The 21,016-nt window shown below is 39.8% G+C and overlaps 3 protein-coding genes and 1 long non-coding RNA gene across 5 annotated transcripts; 2 read left to right on the top strand and 2 right to left on the bottom strand.

Annotated features, from left to right (window-relative positions):
• Window positions 1-752: 752 nt before the first annotated feature.
• LOC104799181 lies at window positions 753-3,743 on the top strand. The gene is made up of 2 exons (XM_010521566.2): window positions 753-2,173; window positions 2,966-3,743. The coding sequence occupies exons 1-2, from the start codon at window positions 1,658-1,660 to the stop codon at window positions 3,602-3,604; spliced, it is 1,155 nt and encodes a 384-aa protein (XP_010519868.1). The 5' UTR covers window positions 753-1,657; the 3' UTR covers window positions 3,605-3,743.
• A 1,325-nt stretch (window positions 3,744-5,068) lies between these two features.
• On the top strand, window positions 5,069-6,267 carry LOC104799178. The gene is made up of 2 exons (XR_769533.1): window positions 5,069-5,303; window positions 5,429-6,267. It is a non-coding gene; the product is annotated as an uncharacterized LOC104799178 (long non-coding RNA).
• An 18-nt stretch (window positions 6,268-6,285) lies between these two features.
• Window positions 6,286-14,368, bottom strand: LOC104799179. Of its 2 annotated transcripts, none has more exons than XM_010521562.2 (7): window positions 14,233-14,368; window positions 13,944-14,023; window positions 13,763-13,824; window positions 13,208-13,550; window positions 7,016-7,262; window positions 6,572-6,649; window positions 6,286-6,452 (listed from the first exon to the last, which is right to left on the bottom strand). In XM_010521562.2, the coding sequence occupies exons 4-7, from the start codon at window positions 13,525-13,527 to the stop codon at window positions 6,402-6,404; spliced, it is 696 nt and encodes a 231-aa protein (XP_010519864.1). In that variant the 5' UTR covers window positions 13,528-13,550; window positions 13,763-13,824; window positions 13,944-14,023; window positions 14,233-14,368; the 3' UTR covers window positions 6,286-6,401. The 2 variants fall into 2 exon arrangements, with proteins under 2 accessions (XP_010519864.1, XP_010519865.1); XM_010521563.2 differs by having other exon boundaries at window positions 13,763-13,821.
• An 804-nt stretch (window positions 14,369-15,172) lies between these two features.
• Window positions 15,173-18,206, bottom strand: LOC104799180 (myrosinase 2-like). The gene is made up of 13 exons (XM_010521564.1): window positions 17,997-18,206; window positions 17,811-17,871; window positions 17,653-17,714; window positions 17,476-17,551; window positions 17,304-17,381; window positions 17,079-17,166; window positions 16,732-16,987; window positions 16,507-16,622; window positions 16,199-16,416; window positions 16,078-16,109; window positions 15,884-15,983; window positions 15,685-15,787; window positions 15,173-15,603 (listed from the first exon to the last, which is right to left on the bottom strand). The coding sequence occupies exons 1-13, from the start codon at window positions 18,177-18,179 to the stop codon at window positions 15,351-15,353; spliced, it is 1,626 nt and encodes a 541-aa protein (XP_010519866.1). The 5' UTR covers window positions 18,180-18,206; the 3' UTR covers window positions 15,173-15,350.
• Window positions 18,207-21,016: the final 2,810 nt, after the last annotated feature.

Raw genomic sequence — 21,016 nt, 5'->3', positions numbered from 1 at the left:
TTTTCTAAAATAATATAAAGAAATCAATATACCACTTAAATAATATAGTTCTTCAAATTTCATTTGAAATAAAATATCAATTAAATCTTAATTTCATCCAAGAAATCTTTTTTTTTTTATAATGCTAATTTATTGAATAGTTATAAAATGGAAATATTCTACGTATGCAACGGTCGCAATAATGCTTAGCAAATATTCTATAAACAATTTGTGCACTAGAAAAACAATTCATATATCTCAAATAAATTTAAATATCAATAAATTTCATCATATTTTCTTAGCAATGAATTCTCTTAATAATTTCAATTCTACATATAGTACATTAAAATGAATAACTATTTAAATGACAAATTTGTGAAAAATAATAGAATGAGAAATATAAGTTAATGAATCTAATTTGTGATAATAAAAAAATTACTAATTCTATTCCGGTTAAAAAAAGAAATAAGCCTGCAGTTTAAATGAAAATTCTATTTATATCAACATGAAATATTTTTTTAATTTGTGATGAATTTTTAGATTTGTTTTAAATTTATATAAAAAAATCAAAGTAAAAAATCGATCATAATTGAATTTAAAAAGCAGCAAATCTTAGAATCTAACTAATATTTTCAACATTTAATATTGTAGATACTTTGAATTTAATTATAATTAAGTTTAAAAGAGAAATAAAATGATCTTTTAATAAAAGTACAAATTTCCTTACAAAAATAGAATCGTGTACAAAAACATGAGATTACACACCTCACGAGACTTTGATCCGGGCTTGGTTTGGAATTGAACGCTCTGACCGGCCCAGAGTCTTTGCATCCTTCCGTCCTTTTTACGTTTCTGCCGAAGCAGACCCTCCACTTTACTCGACACTCGTTCGTCTACGCGAAACAAAGCCGCTTCGCGACGTCTCTCTCTCTCTCTCTGAGATTCGTCGTCGTACTTCTCACGATCTCTCTCTGTGTCTACACGTTTCGACATGGATTCGTAAATCCCAACAGAAATTCTCTATGATCCTTCCCGTTCCCATGATTAAGGCTCTTGTTTTCCTATAAGTTCCCGCGTTGATTCTCTTTCTGCTGTGAGACCCAGATAAAATTCCGGCGTTTCTCCCTTGGGTTCTGGGTTTCCTTGGGGAAGGGTCGTCTTGAAGTAGCTCTTGATCTGTGTACTGTATACAGGTTTTGACCGTCGGGAAGTCTGGTCGTCGATTGCTCCGAGGTTTGGGTTGCTTTTCCGGCGACGATACAGGGGTCGTACCGAGCCCTGTAGTGATTTCGGGTTCTGGGTTTTCGATTTTAAGGGTTTATATTTGAAAAAGTTGCAGAAGCTGTTGGTTCAGTAACTTCAGTTGTTTAACTGGAGTGTTCGGTTGCTTCAGGGTGTTGGAATTTTCGGCTTAGTGAAGTATACGGTGGATTGAGACTAGCCATTTCCTACCGGGGAATGTTAGATACTTCTGGTCGGAAAACACAGCGGGTCTAAGGCTCTGTGTTTTTGCGGTTTAGAGGAAGAACATTAATAGTTGACTTGGATTGCCACAACAATCGAGTTGTCGACTCTGATCAATTTTGGTGGTTTAGAGGATGACATTGTTGGGTTGATGTCTGTTTCTGCATATAGGTTTTGTTGATAAGTCTGGAGATTGAAATTGCTTAGTGTAAGGATGCAGTCTAGGGTTGTACAGTTGGAGGATGGTAAGGAAAATGGGGTCATTGGGACAGGCCGAGGAGGGCAGAACAAGCCGGTGTCATTCAAATATCTTCTACTACTGGGAGTGTTTCTATCTTTCTCTATTGCCTTCTTTATCATTAGTGTATCAATGGTCAAGTATTTCGGGATTCACACCACAGTCGCTTCTGGTTTCGTGCCGTGCCATGGGGAAGAGAATGGTCTGGACAGATGGATAAGACCTCCGTCAGATCTGATGCACGAAATGAGCGACGAAGAGCTCCTTTGGCGGGCATCTTTCGTGCCCCGGAGAAAAGAATACCCTTTTAACAGAGTTCCAAAGATTGCGTTTATGTTCTTGACGAAGGGGCCGTTGCCTCTTTCGCCTCTTTGGGAGAGGTTTCTCAAGGGATATGAAGGGCTTTACTCAGTTTACATCCATTCTCACCCTTCTTTTACAGCCAAGTTTCCGCCTTCTTCTGTTTTCTACCGCAGGCAGATCCCGAGTAAGGTACCGTTCTTTGTCCCTGTTCTTGCAAAACGTTCTTCTGCTCTGCTGACATAGTGTTGTTTCCAGATTGGTATAACCTGTAATTGTGAATGCCAAGTAGGTAGATGTGGACCAAATCGAATTATTTAGTGGCACATGATCAAACCATAGATGACGAGGTTAAATTGGATGCCATAGAACCTGAAGTAAGTAGATGAGGGAATCACAAGAAAACAGCCTGTTGGGTAGGCACAGGTCAGAAGATACCTGAGTTTTTGGGTACCTGGTTTTGACCTCACCCCTCGGGTTTCACCGCCAAAGTATCTCGGCCTCGCTGCAAAACCCACAAGTTGTGATGAGAGTTTGGCTACCTGAGTGGTGCCCAGACGATGAGGCAAGTGCCACAGGGTTAGGGGCAGTTAGGTGGCTGACGAGGAGGAGATAATGGAATGGGGGGTGATGGTGGAAGAGAGGATAAAGGCGAGAAAGAGCGAGACTCTCAAGGTGAGAGTCCAGTCTTGCTGCCAGTACAGGTAATCGGCCAAGGAAACCTGAAGCTCGGGTTTCCGGAGGGGATGCATCCGCGGTCAGGTTCTTGCGGGACGGGTACCTGTGAGATGGGCATTCGAGGGTCAACTTGTTTCGGGTACCCACGTCAGCCAATCCCTTGTCTCTGTGTCCATTGTCTTGGACACGGAGACTATTCATGAGGCTCGCGTGTTATACCATACGAGCTATTCTCCGAGTCCTGTTCATTTCCCGAAGTATTCGGATGTGTATTCCGAGTGTGATTGTATATCTTTTAATGTGCAGGCCGCTGAATGGGGGAGAATGACAATGTGTGACGCAGAGAGACGGCTTCTCGCCAACGCCCTACTCGATATCTCGAACGAATGGTTCGTTCTCCTGTCCGAGACATGCATACCTCTCTTCAACTTCACCACAATCCACCGATACATAACCAAATCCAAACACAGTTTCGTCGGTTCGTTCGACGATCCTGGTCCCTACGGCCGTGGCCGCTACAACAGCAGCATGGCCCCTGAAATGGACATCACTCAGTGGCGAAAAGGGTCGCAGTGGTTTGAAGTAAACCGAGAGCTGGCGGTCACGATCGTCAAGGACACCGTGTATTACCCGAAATTCAGAGACTTTTGCCGACCCGCTTGCTACGTGGATGAGCATTACTTCCCGACGATGTTGAATGTCGAGAAACCAGGGCTCTTGGCCAACCGGAGCGTCACTTGGGTGGACTGGTCACGAGGCGGAGCCCATCCGGCAACGTTCGGCCGTTCAGACATGACGGAGGATTTCTTTGGGAGGATCCATGGTGGTCGTAACTGCAGTTACAACGGTCACAACACTTCCATGTGTTATCTCTTTGCACGGAAGTTTGCTCCCAGTGCTTTGGAGCCTTTGCTTCACTTAGCTCCCAAGGTCCTGGGATTTTGATGAACCCGGAACTCGAACTCAGATATCGGAAATTAGATTGAGGAAAAATGGATAGTTTAATAAGAATTACAATGATTATTTTATTTTTTATTTTATTTTTGATGTTTTGTTAAATGAAATTGATTTCAGAATTTGGTTATCGAAGGTTCTCGAACCATAAAACTACAGCGCCTTTGTAACCATTTTCAAATTAGAAAATATAATTCCCAAAAGAGAATTGTCGCCTTTGATGTGTGTCAATGATTTTTGCTTAACAGTTAAGCGCCCATGTGCATGTGGACCCCGCTTCCAACTGTGAATTATTCGGCTAAAATCTCGCCTTAGTCGCGCGTACATCTAACACGCGAGATCCAACGGTATAACCTCCGAGTTAGACCCACGCGCCTTCGTGGGTTGGTTCGACGTCTGTCCTCCGACCACAATATCGGAGGCTGTGGTGGGAATTCGGTGAAACGGCGCCGTTGGGTGGGTAGAGAGAGATAAGTTGTCTAGGTCACTGTGATTACGTGGCATAATCTTAGCCCTCGATTTTTCAGGCCGTGGGTCCTACGGATGGACCAGCTGTAATTACAGAATTCCCAGGGTGGAAAATCCGGGTAGCTGCCCGACCAACAGGGCAGCTCCCTAGGTGCCCGAGTTCTTTATATGCGCTTCACCACAGTTTCTTTGCATTCCGTCTCGTTCTTCTTCTGCCGAAAATCGTCTGTCAATTTGAGACAAAGAAACCCTAATTCTCGATTTCGAAGACAATGGTGATCTTCAAGGCCTCTCTTCTCCCTCTCATGGCGGTGATTGTCGCCGTCGTTTCCGCCGTCGCGTCGGCTCAGTCCGTCGAAGCTCCGGCGCCAAGTCCTACTTCTGGGTCTGGTGCCATCTCGCCGTCCGTCATATACGCCAGTGCTGCAGCCGTTGTGGCCCTAGTCTTCGGCTCTGCTCGTCGGATCTGAGTCTGAGGTCGCGATTCGTACAGAGAATGGTTTTGCATTTTGTTTTTGTCTACGTATAGCATTCATCTTATTCGTGTGTATTCCTCTAGCTGATCTATTTTTCCATCTATCTCTTTATATATTTACACACGAGGTTCATATATGTTTCTAGAGGATTGTGGTTGTGGTTTGTAGACGATTTTAGTATATTTGTGTTTTGGATTTTGGTATGAGATGTTTTATGATTCCTCTATGTTTCTGAGAATTTCCTCGTTCTGCTCTTTGAGTTATACATGTGTGTGTTTCCACTTTTACAAGTAGTTTTGCAATCAATACGTTTTCTTGGATCAGAGAGTACAGCTTTCTGGCCGGTTTGTTTATCGGAATGAGAGAGAATGCAAAAAAAAAAAAAATCCATGTTCTTTTCAAACAGCCAATCACTGGGCATTTTAACTTCTGGTGTCGCATTCTATAATTGATTAAGAAAATGTAATTTGCTGTTGGATTCCTTGCTTCTCTCTCCTAGATTCCACCGAGCATTCTCTACATCCAATCATAGACATGCGGAAGAATTTAATAGAATCTGACCTGTTACAATTTGGGAACATCTAAAAAAATGCTCAGGCTACACCAATACGCACCTGTGGCTGGGGTGTCAAAATGTCCGGACTGGACTCGAATGTTGGTCGGGTTTCAATTTTTAAACCCAGACCCGTAAATTTCCCGGACGGACTCGGAGACACCCTTGGCAGACGCTCCTGTGAATGCTGCAGGTAACTCCTACTCCAAAAACATCTTCTGAATTTGAAAACTTATCTGCAGAACTGCTCTTGTGAATGATGCCAACTTAGACACAACAATTACATCGGATTTATTCTACTGATTACTAAATTACCAGATAATAAGACTCAACCAAGCAATCGGTTTGTCAAGCATGTGTGGAAATTCATGTTAGAAACATGGACGATAGTGATGAAGATACCAGATGAGAATTATCTGGGTATGTGATCAGATTCTTGGTCCCTCTTTCCCATCTCTCTTTCAGTTCTTTCTTCATTTCATATACGTCTGATTTGTGAGTCTGTCTTATTCGTTTTCTTTGATATGGGTTTATTCTTCGCATGGAAATTCAATATCCCTTGAGACCGATTCTTTTCTTACTCATTCGATTTTTATTATGCGGACGTCTTCATTGATCTTTCTTTTTGGATTGTCGAAAATCTTTGTTGATTTTCTAGTTCCTGACTTGGACCGAGATCTTTCTGATCGATGCCTTTTCTTTTTATCGCATCTTCATTTATCTTTCCGACCAATGTCCTTTAAATCGTGTTTTCATTTGTATTCCTTATCGATATCCTTACGATCAAATCATGTCTTTGATACCTTGGAGGCTTTATTAGTCGTTTAAGTCGTGGACGCTTTGATTCATCACACACACACACACATATATATATATATATATATATATATCGAAGAAGTTTGATACATTATTTAATTGTTGATGTGCTTTCTCAATATAGGTCTTGTGAATTGTATTTTTCCAAAGTCGAAGTTCATTAGTTCCATGTGGAAAATATTAGAATGCGACGGATTATGTCCGTTTAGTTTAGGTTGATTCTTTCTGATTTGATTTGCTTGGAATTTGTTATAATTTTCTCTGTTTTTTTTGTGTGTTTAAAGAACATGTTCCTCACTCTGGTCAATTACACATAAATTTGTCTCGTAAAATTGAATATATGTTTCAAGTGTATGATATAGTTATATAAATTTGATTACGTATTATTTATGAGTGGAAGGATACAAATTAATTAACATGGTATAGACTCTGTAAAAAAGGAATAAAAGAAAATGCGTCCATCGGTATATACCATTTATTCGGATTCGGAGTCGATAGTAGTCATTGCCTTCAAACCTCTGGGTCTCTGCACGCACCGAATCCAGAAAATTGATACAAACAAGAAGAAATTTAACGATCTATAACGTAAAATGCGGAGAATATAGTGTGTGTGTGTGTGTGTGTGTGTATGCATACAAATAATACCTTCTTGGAGGCTTTTCTCTCTCGAACTTCATACCTCTCCAGTGTGAGATCGCAGAGCCATGTTCCTGGGCTCACAAGCTGCATAAGCACAAACCATGACCCATTCTCTTTCTTAAAAGATACATTTATTCAATCAATCAATATACATATACATACAATGATGTTGGAATACAAAGTTTGCGTCTTTATAGCATAAACCAGGATTCGGATGACATCAAGAAAATACCGAAGCTAATAAGCATTGCTATTACTATATATACCCAGAGTTTCCCCAAGCATGTAACGGACACATGTAACACATACATACATACATACGTGTGTGTGTGTGTGTATTTATGTATCATACTATCTACAGGGTGGATGCTCCCTGTCTAATCTAACTTCACTGATCAAACCCGATAATTGGAGAAAAATTGGAGTAATTAGGTAATGTAATAAACTCACGTTGAGTGTTCGTTGGATGAGCTTGGCACGTTTCTTTGGCCGTTGAGGGAGTTTAGACCCTTTGAGCACCCAGAAATCTTCTTCCTTCTCTTTGTTTGTCAGACCGATCATGAACCTCCCCGGCCAAACCGCCGCTTCTCCGCCTCCCTTCTTGCTATCGTGCGCCGCCCCGTCGGGTTTATTTGCGTTGGAATCGTTGATGCTATTGTTTTTTTGTCCTCTCATGGCGCCAGAATTCTCAAGATTCCTGTATACAAAAATGGAAATTAGTTTATAAATAATTGTTTAATAAAAGAGAATTAAATCAAATTCAAAATAAACTAACCTACATTATATGCAAGCCATATATATATATTGAAACCCCCCCCCCCCCAAAAAAAAAAATAAAAGGGGAAAAATCAATAACCCGGAAAAAGGAAAAAAATGTTTTTTTGACCTAAAGGGAAGTGGTAAAATGATTTGTTCACCTGAATAAGGATGGATTCGATGATTTTTAAGTGAATTTTTTTTTTGTGATCCAACAAGGCCACATGTTTCCTTCCTTGGACGAATATGATCCATTGGAACGAAGAATAACTTTATGTTTTTGTGTTTTTTCGGAGATGCTTTTACATGGTGCCTAGGGTACGTGTTGAGTCGAGGTCAAGGCAAAGGAGTGTACCAAAGGCATCTCCACCAAATGTCAAGACCCGACCCGAATACCCCCCAGCGGGCCAATTTCTCCAAATACAGGTTCTATGGCCTTTTTTTTTTTACAAATGAAAAATTCAAACCTCGCCCCGAGACTCGTCCCCTCGGCTATCAGCGGAGCTCATCTTCTCTCTCGACTACCTCTGTTATTCCCGCCATTTTTGATTGAATAAACCAGAGAGAGGAGCAGCTGTGGTCTTCATTCCGGTTTGTAATTAAGTGTACCATTGGTTTAGTATTCTCTCTGTTTGTTTTTCGGTTCATTAGATAGCCTCCACACCTTTTTCATTTGTTTAGAATTTGTTAGTTTGTTAGAGGGAATTTTTCGATGCATAAATACGTGTACACTGTTCAATGAAGAATCAGAGAAAATTTTCCAATTCCTCTGTTCGTTCCTTTTTCACTGCCAGAGCTGTGAAAAGCTTCCTTTCCTTCTGGAATTTTTCTCTCAAGTTTTTTTTTGCTGATTTCACTCGTTAGCAATGGCTACTGAGTCTTCGTCTTCTCCTTCTTCTGTTGTTGCTCCGTCTGATAACGTTTCTTCTTCTCCTCTGGGTCCTTATGCTAATCCTCTCTATTTACATGCTGCGGATTCTTCGAGCATTTCTCTGGTTTCCGAGAAACTATTGGGCGAGGTAAACTATAATCTATGGTCTCGTTCTATTATTAAGGGCCTTTTTGCCAAGAACAAGTTGGACTTTATATATGGATCTATTCCCCAACCCGCCAAGAATCATCCCGATCTCGGAACGTGGCTGCGCTGTAATGCCCTTGTTGGTTACTGGATTACCAACTCCCTTTCCCCTGAGATTGCTGGTCTTGTCATGAATATTGATGATGCCAGTGAAATTTGGACAATACTTGAGACCAGTTATAAACAGAAGAAGGATTCCAAGGTTTTTCACCTCGAACAACAATTGGAAACTTTGCAACATGGATCTATGACCGTCAGTGTCTTCTATACTAAGCTGAAAGCCCTATGGGAGGAGTTAAAAATGTATGAACCATACCCAGTCTGTAGTTGTGGGGGCTGTTCTTGCCAAGCTAATAAGAAGTTGATTGCTCTTTGTGAGAAAAAGAATGTGGTTAAATTTTTTATGAAGTTGAATGAATACTATCATCCTGCTCGTCGTCAGATGTTGATGATGGACCATCTGCCAAATTTAACCCGTGCCTATAGCTTGGTTGCCCAGGAAGAACAGCATCATAATACCCTCCCCTCTGTCGACCCTGTTGTTTTCCAGACTTCTGCTTCTTTTTCTAATCGCCCTAAGCCAACACTCTCTTATTTTAAACCAAAACCCCTTTGTACTCATTGTGGAATGACAGGGCATCCCATTTCTCGTTGTTATAAAATTCATGGTTATCCACCTTCTTCTAAATACCCAAACTCTTTTTCTAAACCCCCCTCTTTTACCTAAACCAAAGCTGGACAAATTCCAGCATCCTGTGAATATGGTTCAGTCCGAATCCAAGAATGCTTTGCAGGGTTCTCCTCCGGATAAAAGGCAGATCACTTTTGAACAAGCTCAGGTTTTACTAGAACAGCTGCAGTCTCAATTCAAGGGCCTTGGCACTTCTTCTGCTATCTCAGATGTTGCAGCTTCCTCCTCTCCCTTCCCACTCTCAGGTACTTCTCCCCTCTACCCTTTTGCTCTTTCTGCGATTCATCATAACCCTTTACCTTTACCACATGTTTAGATATTGGACTCTGGAGCTAGTCACCACATTTGTTGTGACTTGCAAATATTTTCTGCCATTAAACTCATTGACCCTATTCAACTCACTCTTCCAAATGGTTCTCTGATCTCTGTTTCCCTTTCTGGGTCAGTTATTTTATCCTCTGATTTGGTTCTCCATTCTGTCTTATATGTGCCTTCTTTTTGTTTTAAATCTGATCAGCATCAATTCTTTAACTTCAGAAGGATCTTACGTTGTGTCTTTCTGCCATGACTCTTGCCTCATCAAGGACCCTACTCGGGCCTTGACGATTGGGAAGGGTAGGCTAGAAAACAATCTTTATCTTTTGGATGTGCAGGGTTCTGATCCAAGCCATGTTTCTCTTCCGGGAACACTCTGCACAGCCATTTCCTCTGATTCTGCTGATCTTTGGCACTCTCGTCTAGGACACCCTTTTTTTCTGCGTGTTCAAGCCTTGGGCAGATCTTCTCAACTTCAGTTTACTTCCACAAAGTCAGATCTACCTCATTGTTCAATCTGTCCATTAGCTAAACAACGCAAACTTCCCTTCCCATCTGTTGGAAACATCTCCCCAGCACCCTTTGATCTTGTTCACCTCGATACTTAGGGTCCTTTTCACTTGGGCATCGTTACTTTCTTTTTATAGTTGATGATTGTACTATAGTGACATGGGTATATATGCTTCGCAGTAAACATGATGATGTATCTGTTTTTCCTCAGTTTCTAAACCATGTCAATACTCAATACAACACTATTATTAAAGCTTTTCGATCTGACAACGCCCCTGAATTTTTCTTTCCGAAACTTGTACACGACAAAGGCCTCATTCATCATCGATCATGCCCTTATACACCCTAGCAAAATTTCGTGGTAGAGCGGAAGCATCAACACATTCTAAATGTGGCTCGCTCTCTCTTGTTCCGGTCTAATATTCCTCTTGAATACTGGAGTGAGTGTATTCAAACTGCTGTTTATTTAATAAACAGAACTCCTACTCCTCTTCTTCAGAACAAATCACCATTTGAGGTTCTAACGCAGCAACCACCCTCTTATGCTCAATTTAAAGTATTCGGTTGTCTGTGTTATGTCACTACCCCTCTTCATTCTCGTCATAAGTTCACTCCTCGGGCTACTCCACATGTCTTTCTTGGGTACCCATCTGGTGTTAAGGGTTACAAAGTTCTTGATTTGAACTCAAATGCCATTTCCATTTCCAAAAATGTCATTTTCCATGAGGATGTGTTTCCGTTTAAGGACAAACCTATTGTTTCCTCGACTCTTTCCTTTTTTCCTCCCACTCCATCTCATTTTCTTTTCTATGATTCTGCTGATAGGGCTTCTCTTCCTGCCTCATCACAGATTCCATCATCCTCTGTTTCAGACATTCCTCCTGTTCCATCTTCTGAGTTTCCGGCAGAAAGTATTCGCAGGTCACAGCGCCCAACCAAACCCCCGACTTACTTATCCGACTATCATTGTTTTCTGATTACACATTCTCACCCCCACCTGTTACCAGTATCACCAATTATCCTCTTTCCTCTTACATCTCTTATGATTCTCTTTCTCCTGATTACAAACAGTTTGCCTTAGCCATCACCACTGAAACTGAATCTCGAACCTTTAAACCAGCTGTAACTTCTGCTCAGTGGAGAGATGCCATGGTTCTTGAGTTGGATACCCTGTCTCGAAATAAAACTTGGGAAGTTTGTTCTTTTCCAGCAGATAAGAAACCCATAGGTTGTAAATGGGTCTATAAGATAAAGTACCACATTGATGAAAGTATTGATCGGTTCAAAACCCGTCTGGTTGCCAAGGGGTACTCACAGCTTGAGGGTGTTGATTATCTAGACACTTTTAGCCCTGTGGCTAAAATGTCTACCATTCGAACCATGTTGGCATTGGCATCTGCTAAGCATTGACACCTTCATCAGATGGACGTGACCAATGCATTCCTTCATGGTGAATTATCTGAGGATATATATATGGTGCTACCTCCTGGATATGGCGAACTTAAGGGGGAGATCTTTTCTCCAAATGATGTTTGCAAACTTCGCAAATCCCTTTATGGCCTAAAACAGGCTTCAAGACAATGGAATTTGAAGCTTTCTCAGATTTTAATCAATGGTGGTTAAGCATGTTCCACTTGGGTTTGTTGTTGTTTTAGTGTATGTCGATGATCTGTTAATTGCTGGTGACAATCTGGTTTTGATCAATGCCACCAAACGACTTCTGAGTTCCTGTTTCCAGATCAAAGACCTTGGGATTTTGCGGTATTTCCTGGGTATAGAAATTGTCCGCTCGAAGCTGGGCATTCATAAATGTCAGCGCAAATATGCTCTGGAGCTTCTTGAAGAATTTGGTTTTCTCGGTAGCAAGCCTGCCAAAGCTTCCATGGATCCCAAGGATAAACTTTCTGCTGATTCCGGTGACTTACTCTCTGATGTTACTCACTACAGAAAACTGATCGGGAAACTCATATACTTATCTATGACACGTCCAGATATAAGTTTCGCAGTACAAAAGCTCAGCCAATTTATGTCTCAACCCCGTTCTGGTCATTTATCAGCTGCTCACCGGGTCCTTCGATACCTTAAGAGCTCACCCTCTCAAGGACTTCTGTACCCTATTAACTCAACCATTCGCCTCAGTGGATACACGGATACTGATTGGGCAGCTTGCCCTGATTCCCGACGTTCAGTTTCCGGATTTTGCGTCTTTATCGGTGATTCTTTGGTCTCTTGGAAATCCAAAAAGCAGCAAGTTGTTTCACGAAGCAGTGCCGAGTCCGAGTATCGTGCAATGGCACAAGCTTCCTCTGAACTCATTTGGTTTACTGGCTTGTTACGTGATCTGTCCATCGACATTCCACAGCGTGTTACTCTCTACTGTGACAGTCAATCTGCCCTTCACATTGCAAGCAATCCAGTATTCCATGAGCGGACAAAACACATTGAAATTGATTACCACTTTGTTCGAGATCTGTTGAAGAAAGGTGTTCTGAAAAACTACGCACGTTGCTTCTCGGGATCAACTAGTAGACGTTTTTACTAAGCCTTTAGTTGGAGACCTTTTTGTCAAGTTACTATCCAAGATGGGCATTCACAATATCCTCTGCCCACCTTGAGGGGGAGTATCAACGGAGCTCATCTTCTCTCTCGACTACCTCTGTTATTCCCGCCATTTTTGATTGAATAAACCAGAGAGAGAGAAGCTGTGGTCTTCATTCCAGTTTGTAATTAAGTGTACCATTGGTTTAGTATTCTCTCTGTTTGTTTTTCGGTTCATTAGATAGCCTCCACACCTTTTTCATTTGTTTAGAATTTGTTAGTTTGTTAGAGGGAATTTTTCGATGTATAAATACGTGTACACTGTTCAATGAAGAATCAGAGAAAATTTTCCAATTCCTCTGTTCGTTCCTTTTTCACTGCTTGTTTGATACAAGCTGTTATCGGCCTCAACTTAGTCCTCTTGACCTCGCCCCCTTTTAGCTATCCTCGCCAATCGGGTGCTATCAGGTACTTTGGCCTTCGACACACTCTGTGGGTATCCAAAGTCTGGATGGATACCCAAGCGTCATGAGGCCGAGACGGAACACGAACACCCATGGCCGAGGAACACGAGGGCAGCGAGTGCGATGTTAGATGACCCGAAAATATCAAAGACCCGTCTGCAGTCACCCTCACCTAACCCTAACAGTATCTAGATTATATAATCCGACCTAATAAAGTAAAGATTTGGATTATCTCGCTAACAAAAGGTTAAGACCGGAAACAAAAAGGAAATAGACAGAGAAAAACTTACCGGAGAATACGGTGAGACACGGGAGGGACAAGCGAATGCGATCGTTGACGGAGATTAGAATAACCATTGCCGGGTGGGGAGGTCAGGACCGGCCGGTCGAATCGGGGAGCGGAACCGATGCTTTCGTCCTTCGCTAGCACCTTCATGCATCTGAGCCGTTTCCGGTTCCCCCACTGCGGTACCAATTCGGATGACGTCGATTGTCTCGTTAGATCAGAGCTACCAGCTCTAGGGATTTGTGCGTTTGGTCCGGCGATTTCTCTGGGACTGGTGACGGCGTTAGTTTTGCCGTTAAGTCTACTCCACGAATCTCTTTCCATTTTTGGTTTATATGAGCTGCATCCTGGACGAAGAAAATCTAGTTGGACTGATGAGAAATCAACAAAAAAGGAACGAATCGAAATAAGAGATTGAAACGGAGATTTATCTGGTGAAATTCAGCAAAAGTTTTGATAAAACTGATTGAAGAAATTGTTGAATTGCGGACAAATTTTGGAATGAAAATGCATCGGATGTTCCTAGTATTTGATATCATGAGACAAAGCATGACCGCACCTGGATTTCCTGATAATCTTCTGCTGGAAGGTCACGAGGAGGCCGCTGAGGAAACAGATCTTCTGGGAAATTTCGAGTTCTTCAAATACCCGGTGAGTTAACAAAAAAATGAAAAAAAAACTATAACCTGTATACGCAAATCCTTGCGAAAATTCTGGCAACTTGAAGAAAAAGCAGAAACCTAGATTTGCAGAAGATGAAAAACTTAAAATCTCTGTGATATATCCCGTCCAATTTCACTCCACAATCTTCCGATTGCACCTGCGAAAGCAAATGAACAAATCAACCAAGCGTCACCGCAACAGATCTCACTCATTTCCTAGCTTCTCATCGGTTTGGAAATGCGAGACAACGAAATAAAGAGGAAGATTTTTTTTCCCTTCTGGAAGAATATTTCACGGATGATTGTTGAAACTGCGAACAGTTCGGGAGCCACTCTAAACCTGCAAAGGTGGGGGGAGCCACTCTACCTCTTCCAGCTTCGGATTTGCCCCAACATTCGTCAGTTTCTGATGAAATTTTTACATCCAGATTCTGTTCAGATGGCGAGAAAATCAAAGAAAGGGGAGAGGGGGAGGAACGCAAACGAACGAAGAAAGTGTATAGAGGATGGATCTTCGGAAATGAAAGCTTTTAGCTCCTTTTTGGAATCAACGGTCAGGATGTAGCCATTGACGCCATTGTGATTTATGACCGTTGATTAAGAAAATTGGTAATCCACGCTCACGCCGCCGCCTTGTCAAACGGAGTGTGCCGTTGATTTCGGACAGATTTGGATTTCCTTTCGTTTTGGTTACCTCGTGACATTTTCGGTCGTCTCATCCCATGCAATCCAAAGAGACGGGAAAGGGGTGTATAAGATGTATGGCACGTAAACCTTATTTCGAAGATTATTCTGCAAGAAATATTTATAGAATTAACTCATTCATTTTTCAATTGGGCGAACCAAAATGGATTGGTGGAGGGAATGAACATTTTATGCAATTAATTTCACAATAAGATGTCATTTTATTAAGCTAAAGAATCATTAAAGTTAAAACCATATAGATGAATAGTGATTAATTAAGGTATTAATCATAAAAGTCAGCAATTTGTGTTAACCAATTCGTGGAAGAAGGAAAAAAACGTGTGTAAATGCATGGGTGTTTAAATTGGATAATTAGAGACCAATATCTCCATTAGAGGTCTAATAGCCAATGAGAATCCATGTATATTGACTAGAGATCATTTAATTGTGATTAGATTAATGGTCGAGATTAGCTTCTAATTGGTTCATTTCTCTAGGGGTGTCTTAATATTATTGCCACTTGAATTCTCCATTAATTAACTTTCTGACTTAAACATAACGTTCCGTATATAGTAATAAAGAGAGATCACAGAAAAAACATTACTGCATATTTGAACATTGCATGCACAAACAAGATAAGGTTCACATAACACATTACATTAACAACACAAGGGATGATCATCATTTTATTGTCATTATTTTTGTGATTATACTAGAAGAGCCTCCTTTGTATAGGAGACCTAATTATTAATCACATTATTAGGGAGATGATCATCACATTATTTTTGTGATTATATCACTTCATGCTGGAGCAATCTTCCTGTGACCATTGTTGGGAGAGCCACGTTCTTGAATCAGAGGAGGAAGAACTTCTTCCTTGTTAGGCGTGCTCAAGAACTTTTGGAACCATTTTCCAGATGATTTCAAGGGTCTTTCCGCCGTCAGATTGGTGAAATCGACGTAACTCAATCCAAAGCGGGCGCTGTATCCAGCGTTGAATTCGTAGTTGTCGCCCAGGGACCAAGCGACGTACCCTTTCACGTTGCATTTGTTGCTATACAATGGGATAAAACGTGTTACGAGTGTGTAGTCCAATTGAAGTTGACATATATTACAATAATCTCGAAACACTCACATGATGGCTTGTCGGATGAAGCATAGATGGCTGCATAGATAATCTGTCCTGTTGTAATCGTTCATAGCTTCCTCGAGCGGGGATGTCCCGTCGCTTCTATATCCTACTCACAGTATAACGTAATTTTAATGTGCACGGTTATATACACATGCATTCGTAAAGGTATATATGTGAAGAAAAAAAAGTTGAGGTCTCTCACCGTTCTCTGTTATATACATGATAGGGTTTTTGAAATTCTTTCTCAAGTATTCAAGAACATGAAGAATGCCTCTTGGATGATAATAATCTGTCCCAAAGAACTGCGAGCACCAAGTGCAACTCGTTAGTAACATACACATATACACAAGAAAATGTGAATCATTGTATATATATATATGTATGGAATCAGTGTACCCATGGGCCGATGGGTCCGTCTTTATTTTCAACTGCGCAATGAAGAAGGTAAAGTGAAAGTTAAATAAGAGGGAGATACGATGGATTCACACAGGCCGAGAGGAAAAGGAGACGTATATACATGAGAGTGCGGCGAGTGAATCGTTGAAGACATAGAGTCTGTCCGGAGGATTTGGGGGAATGGCCCTAGCAAATTGAGTCACGTAATAATTCACTCCAAGAAAATCAAACGATCCCTTCACAAGCAGCGACTCTTCGGTCGTGAAATTGGGCAAGCGGTCTGGGACCATTTCCCGCATCAAGGATGGGTATTCTCCGTACGTTAGAGGCTCCATGAACCTACATACAAACATATGCACTGAGTTTAGCAGTTTCCAAAGAATCTATTATATATATCATCGACATACTTAGTTTATATAATTATCGTACCAATCGATGAAGAACACTTTTGCTCTCTCGGCCGCATCTATATTTTCCTTAGTGTTGTCGTATGGGAGGAACCATCTGGTTATCATCACGATTCCGATCTGACCACCTTGGGACGGCTGCACCCAGAGAATGTTAACAAGATATACATATCATATATGCAATAGAAACGCAAGATTCAACACAGCATATATATGTATATAGACATATATATAGACATCTAAGAACCTTGTATTTCTGGCGGTAAAGATCGACGACGGTGGCGTGAGCAAGAAGTGCGTTGTGAGCGACTTTGTAAGGTTCTTTTCCAGAATCGCCGGCATAACAGCCCAGGTTGAGCCATGCTGAGCAGCGGCCCGGTGCATCTGTCCCCATGGCATAGCCCCTCGTAGGGATCGTGTATATCTGGTTGATCGTTATCCAATCCTTCACTCTATCCCCAAATCTCTGGAAGCATACTTCCGCGTAGTCTTTGAAGTCTTCTCTGCATATTTCATTAATTTACCCCAAAACTTTAATATATATATGAAAGAAAAAAATGAAATTTGTACAAATGAAAGCTTTACGTAACGTACATGATCTGACGGTCCAGGAAACCTTCGTACTCATCCTGTAGTGTTTGAGGAAGGTCCCAGTGGAAGAGAGTCACTAGTGGCCGTATTCCTGTCGTCGTCAACGTGTTTAATTTTTGAGAGCCATGCATGAAAGACATATATATATATATATATATATATATACGTACGTACGGAAACTTACACATATATATACACACACACGTTGGCCCGTGTGTACGTACGTACCTGCTGCTACAAGTGCGTTTATAAGGTTATCGTAGTATTGAACGCCTTCTTCATTGATCCCTCGGCTTGCCCTTCCTCCTGCTCATTGTGTAATAATTATAGCAGATCTTTGTATATATAATGACGACAGTCAATTGTATACTATGATCAAAGTGTAATGCATGCTACGTACCGGGAATGATTCTTGACCACGCAAATGAGAATCTGTAGGCATTAACCCCCAATTTTTTCAACACTTGAATATCTCTCTGCACCATATGTTTTGTTTTTCGTCAATCTTATATATACACATACAAAGTACACGAATATAAACAGATTCATATTATATTATAACATTTTAGTTATTTACACTGAAGTCTGGGTATGATCCAGTAGCCGTGTCACCGTTGGCGTTGTCTGGTCCTCCTTTCCCTGCCGGAGAATATACAAAGACAATATACAGTTAGCGATGAACATACACATGATGAAAAATGATGAACATTTATATTTAATTTAAAATAATATTACATGGATAACGATGAGTGAATCCATCCCAAACGTTGAGACCTCTACCCTCCGCACCCTCGATCTGAAGCAAGCCCAAGAACGATCGAGGCATAATTATATATTATATTAGGATGTATGGTCCATTAATTATGTATTAGAAATGTGATTAGTCACTAATTAAGTAAAGAGTTGGATTATATGTAGTGCCTGGTAAGCAGAAGAGGCGACACCGAAGAGGAAGTCATCGGCGAACAAGCTTTTGTTCATAGTGCCAGTGTCGTTACACGTGAAAGGCTGTGTATCTTCGCATTGTAGGTCTTGATCTGCCTTGCACTTAACCCCACAAAAACCCACGAGTAGGAAAAGAAGTGAGAGAGCCCTAAGATTCATCACTTAGTTTTTTTTCCCTCTGATATGTTTGTGTGTTGTGTGAAACTTGAGACCGAAGCTAGGGTTTATATAGCATCCCGTTCCTTCTTTGTGGAGGTTTGAATGAGATGAATCTCGTGGGTTCGCTTACTGTTAGAAGCTTCTTTACAGATTTGGCATTCATATTTAGAGTTTTTCTTTTTCTAAGCCTTTGTTGTAATCAATCAACGTATAGTGATTAGCATTCCGTATACAAACATTAATTAATGAAGGTTAGTCGTTAATTTGGATAATATCTCGTCAATGGCCAGAGACATCACGAGCCTCACCGCTCACACCAAAACCTTATAAATTTGATATAATTGTTATTATTATTATTATTATTATTATTATTATTATTTAGACTAATGGAAACACATTGCACTAAACCTTCACATGAATCCCGAATGCGAATCTCAAAAGAAAATCTTCTCAACATTAAAACAAAATCATTTCTTTGACATAAAAAAATCATTTAAAGATTCATTTTTAATTTAGCTGTACATGACACTTATATTTGAACAATTAAGAAATAATTCGTAAAAGTGGAAACAATTAGGTTCAGATTTGAACGACTTGTTTTAATCCTCTAAATAAAATCGATTACATGATTCGGTTCGGTCTAGAACTAAAACGGTCCGATATATATATAACTGGAATGGTCCAGTCTAGAACTAGAATGGTTCGGGCCAAGTTTTTGAACAAAATTGACGCGAACGAAATCGGTCTGAGTTAACGTACGTTGGCTCGATTCGGTCTAGGCATCGCGATATGAAACGGTCCAAGTCAGAACTGGAACGGTTCGTTTCAATTCTATGTTTCTCATCCTTCACTTGTAGTTGTAGATAACACGTCCAATTCTCAACTTCGCTCCTGTGCTCGTCTTTCACTCGTCTAGACTTGAACCATTCGCACGAACGTTACTTGAAGTCTATTTGCCCTTGGTCATGTGAGTGGTCCTCGAACTTAAAGTTTCTATAGCCTCGTTAATCCCACTCATACTTTTGTGTTCATGATATCCCCACCATTCCCTTACTCTTCAAAAGGATTTGTCACAAAACGAGGCAAACCAGAATCAAAGAATATAAACTCTATTTTTATGTATTGATCGCAATGAAACTTTCGAATAAACAAACCTCGGATAAACTCATTAAACACACAAAACCTGTTCTTATGAAACAAATAACCCATGATCCTACTATATGTTCCCCTAACAAAACGTCTACAATCCCTGAACATGTCACCAAATTCCATGTCAAATCCGTATAGGTTTTGAGAATGTGCAAGTCAACCTAGATCCAAAATATATAGACATATCAACACATAACTGTTGAAGAGAATAAAGTAAAAGTTGATGAATACATCAACATGGTTGAAATCATAAATCAAGAGTCTTGCCATATTAATCAGTCAAGGTCAATTGTAGAGATATGGAGCATAAATCAAGTTCATATCAAGACAAAATCCCCATTAAATCATGAAGATTGGATTACCTAGCCATTGGAATCCAATTAAGAAAGATTTGATATTTGTATTACCTTATTGTGCTCTAGACTCTTAAATCTATAATTTTCATATATATTCTTCCTATTAGTCATTTACTGACTTTTCTATTTAAACCAATGTATACTCTTTCATTAATTATCAAGAAAATAATTGTGTTTTTCATTATTTCTTCTTCATAGTTTTTATTATCATTATAAATACCAAAACAATCTTCAATAACCCCTACAACAAGCATTGGTTACTAGTTGTGTCTGTAGAAAAATAAAATGCGGAAATAAAATAAAACAAATAGAAAAGAACGGAGTTATTTTTACTGCTACATATTTTCTTCTTCTGGTTACATTATAATGAAAATGAAATACATATTTATAGGAAAATTAAGAAAATGAGTAAAAAAGAAATATAGACACAATGGAAACAAATCAGATACACAATATTCGACATAATGATATTGTATCCATTATTATTCTCCATCATATCTCAAATCTTATTTTACCCCATTACATATTCATTTTTCCATTTTAACATTCCTCCTCAAGACTGATTTTGAAAGAATGAAAAAGTCAATCTTGAATTGATAATGCTATAAAACGCTCAGACATTTTCATTGTCTTTGGAAAAATTCATAAATACCAAATTTTGTTTTTTTAGAGAGTATTAACCATTTTCAAATCTTTTTGCTTGATTTTAAAGTTATATCTTTAACAATTTTTGTCATAATATCTTGTTTGATCTTAGAGTTTTTAGCTTTGACTTTTGTTTGTCATAACACATCGTTTGAATTTGGATTTTTACTCTCATTTGAACGATTTGGATATATGAACATCCAAAACGCTAAAGAAAGAAGAGATTAGAAAATTAAAAAAAAAGAAGAAAACATATACTCCAGATCGCAACCAGACTTTGATACCATGTAGAAAGTGAAAATAAAATAAGACAAATAGAAATGAACGGAATTACTTTTATTACTACATCTCTTCTTCTTCTTGTTATATTACAATGAGAATGAAATACATATTTATAGGAAAATTAAGAAAGGGAATAAAAAAGAAATATAGACACAATGAAAACAAATCAGATACATAATATTCGGTATAATGATATTGTATCAATTCACTACAAGAAAAACTGTTATTTGCAACAACCATTGCGACCGAAATATCAGTCGCTCAAAATTTTGTGATGGACATCGACTGAATAGCGACAGATTTGTGCAAACTAACTTCTGTCGCAAACGGATGCAAAATCTATCGCAAATTTACGACGGAGGACGACACATAATTCTGTCGGAAATGTTTGCGACAGAGTAACGA

This window comes from Tarenaya hassleriana, unplaced genomic scaffold, assembly GCF_000463585.1.
Source record: "Tarenaya hassleriana unplaced genomic scaffold, ASM46358v1 Cleome6, whole genome shotgun sequence".
Taxonomy (NCBI): Eukaryota; Viridiplantae; Streptophyta; class Magnoliopsida; order Brassicales; family Cleomaceae; genus Tarenaya; species Tarenaya hassleriana.
The sequence above is the reverse complement of the archived record's forward strand: the minus strand, read 5'-3'. Positions and strand labels throughout refer to the sequence as shown.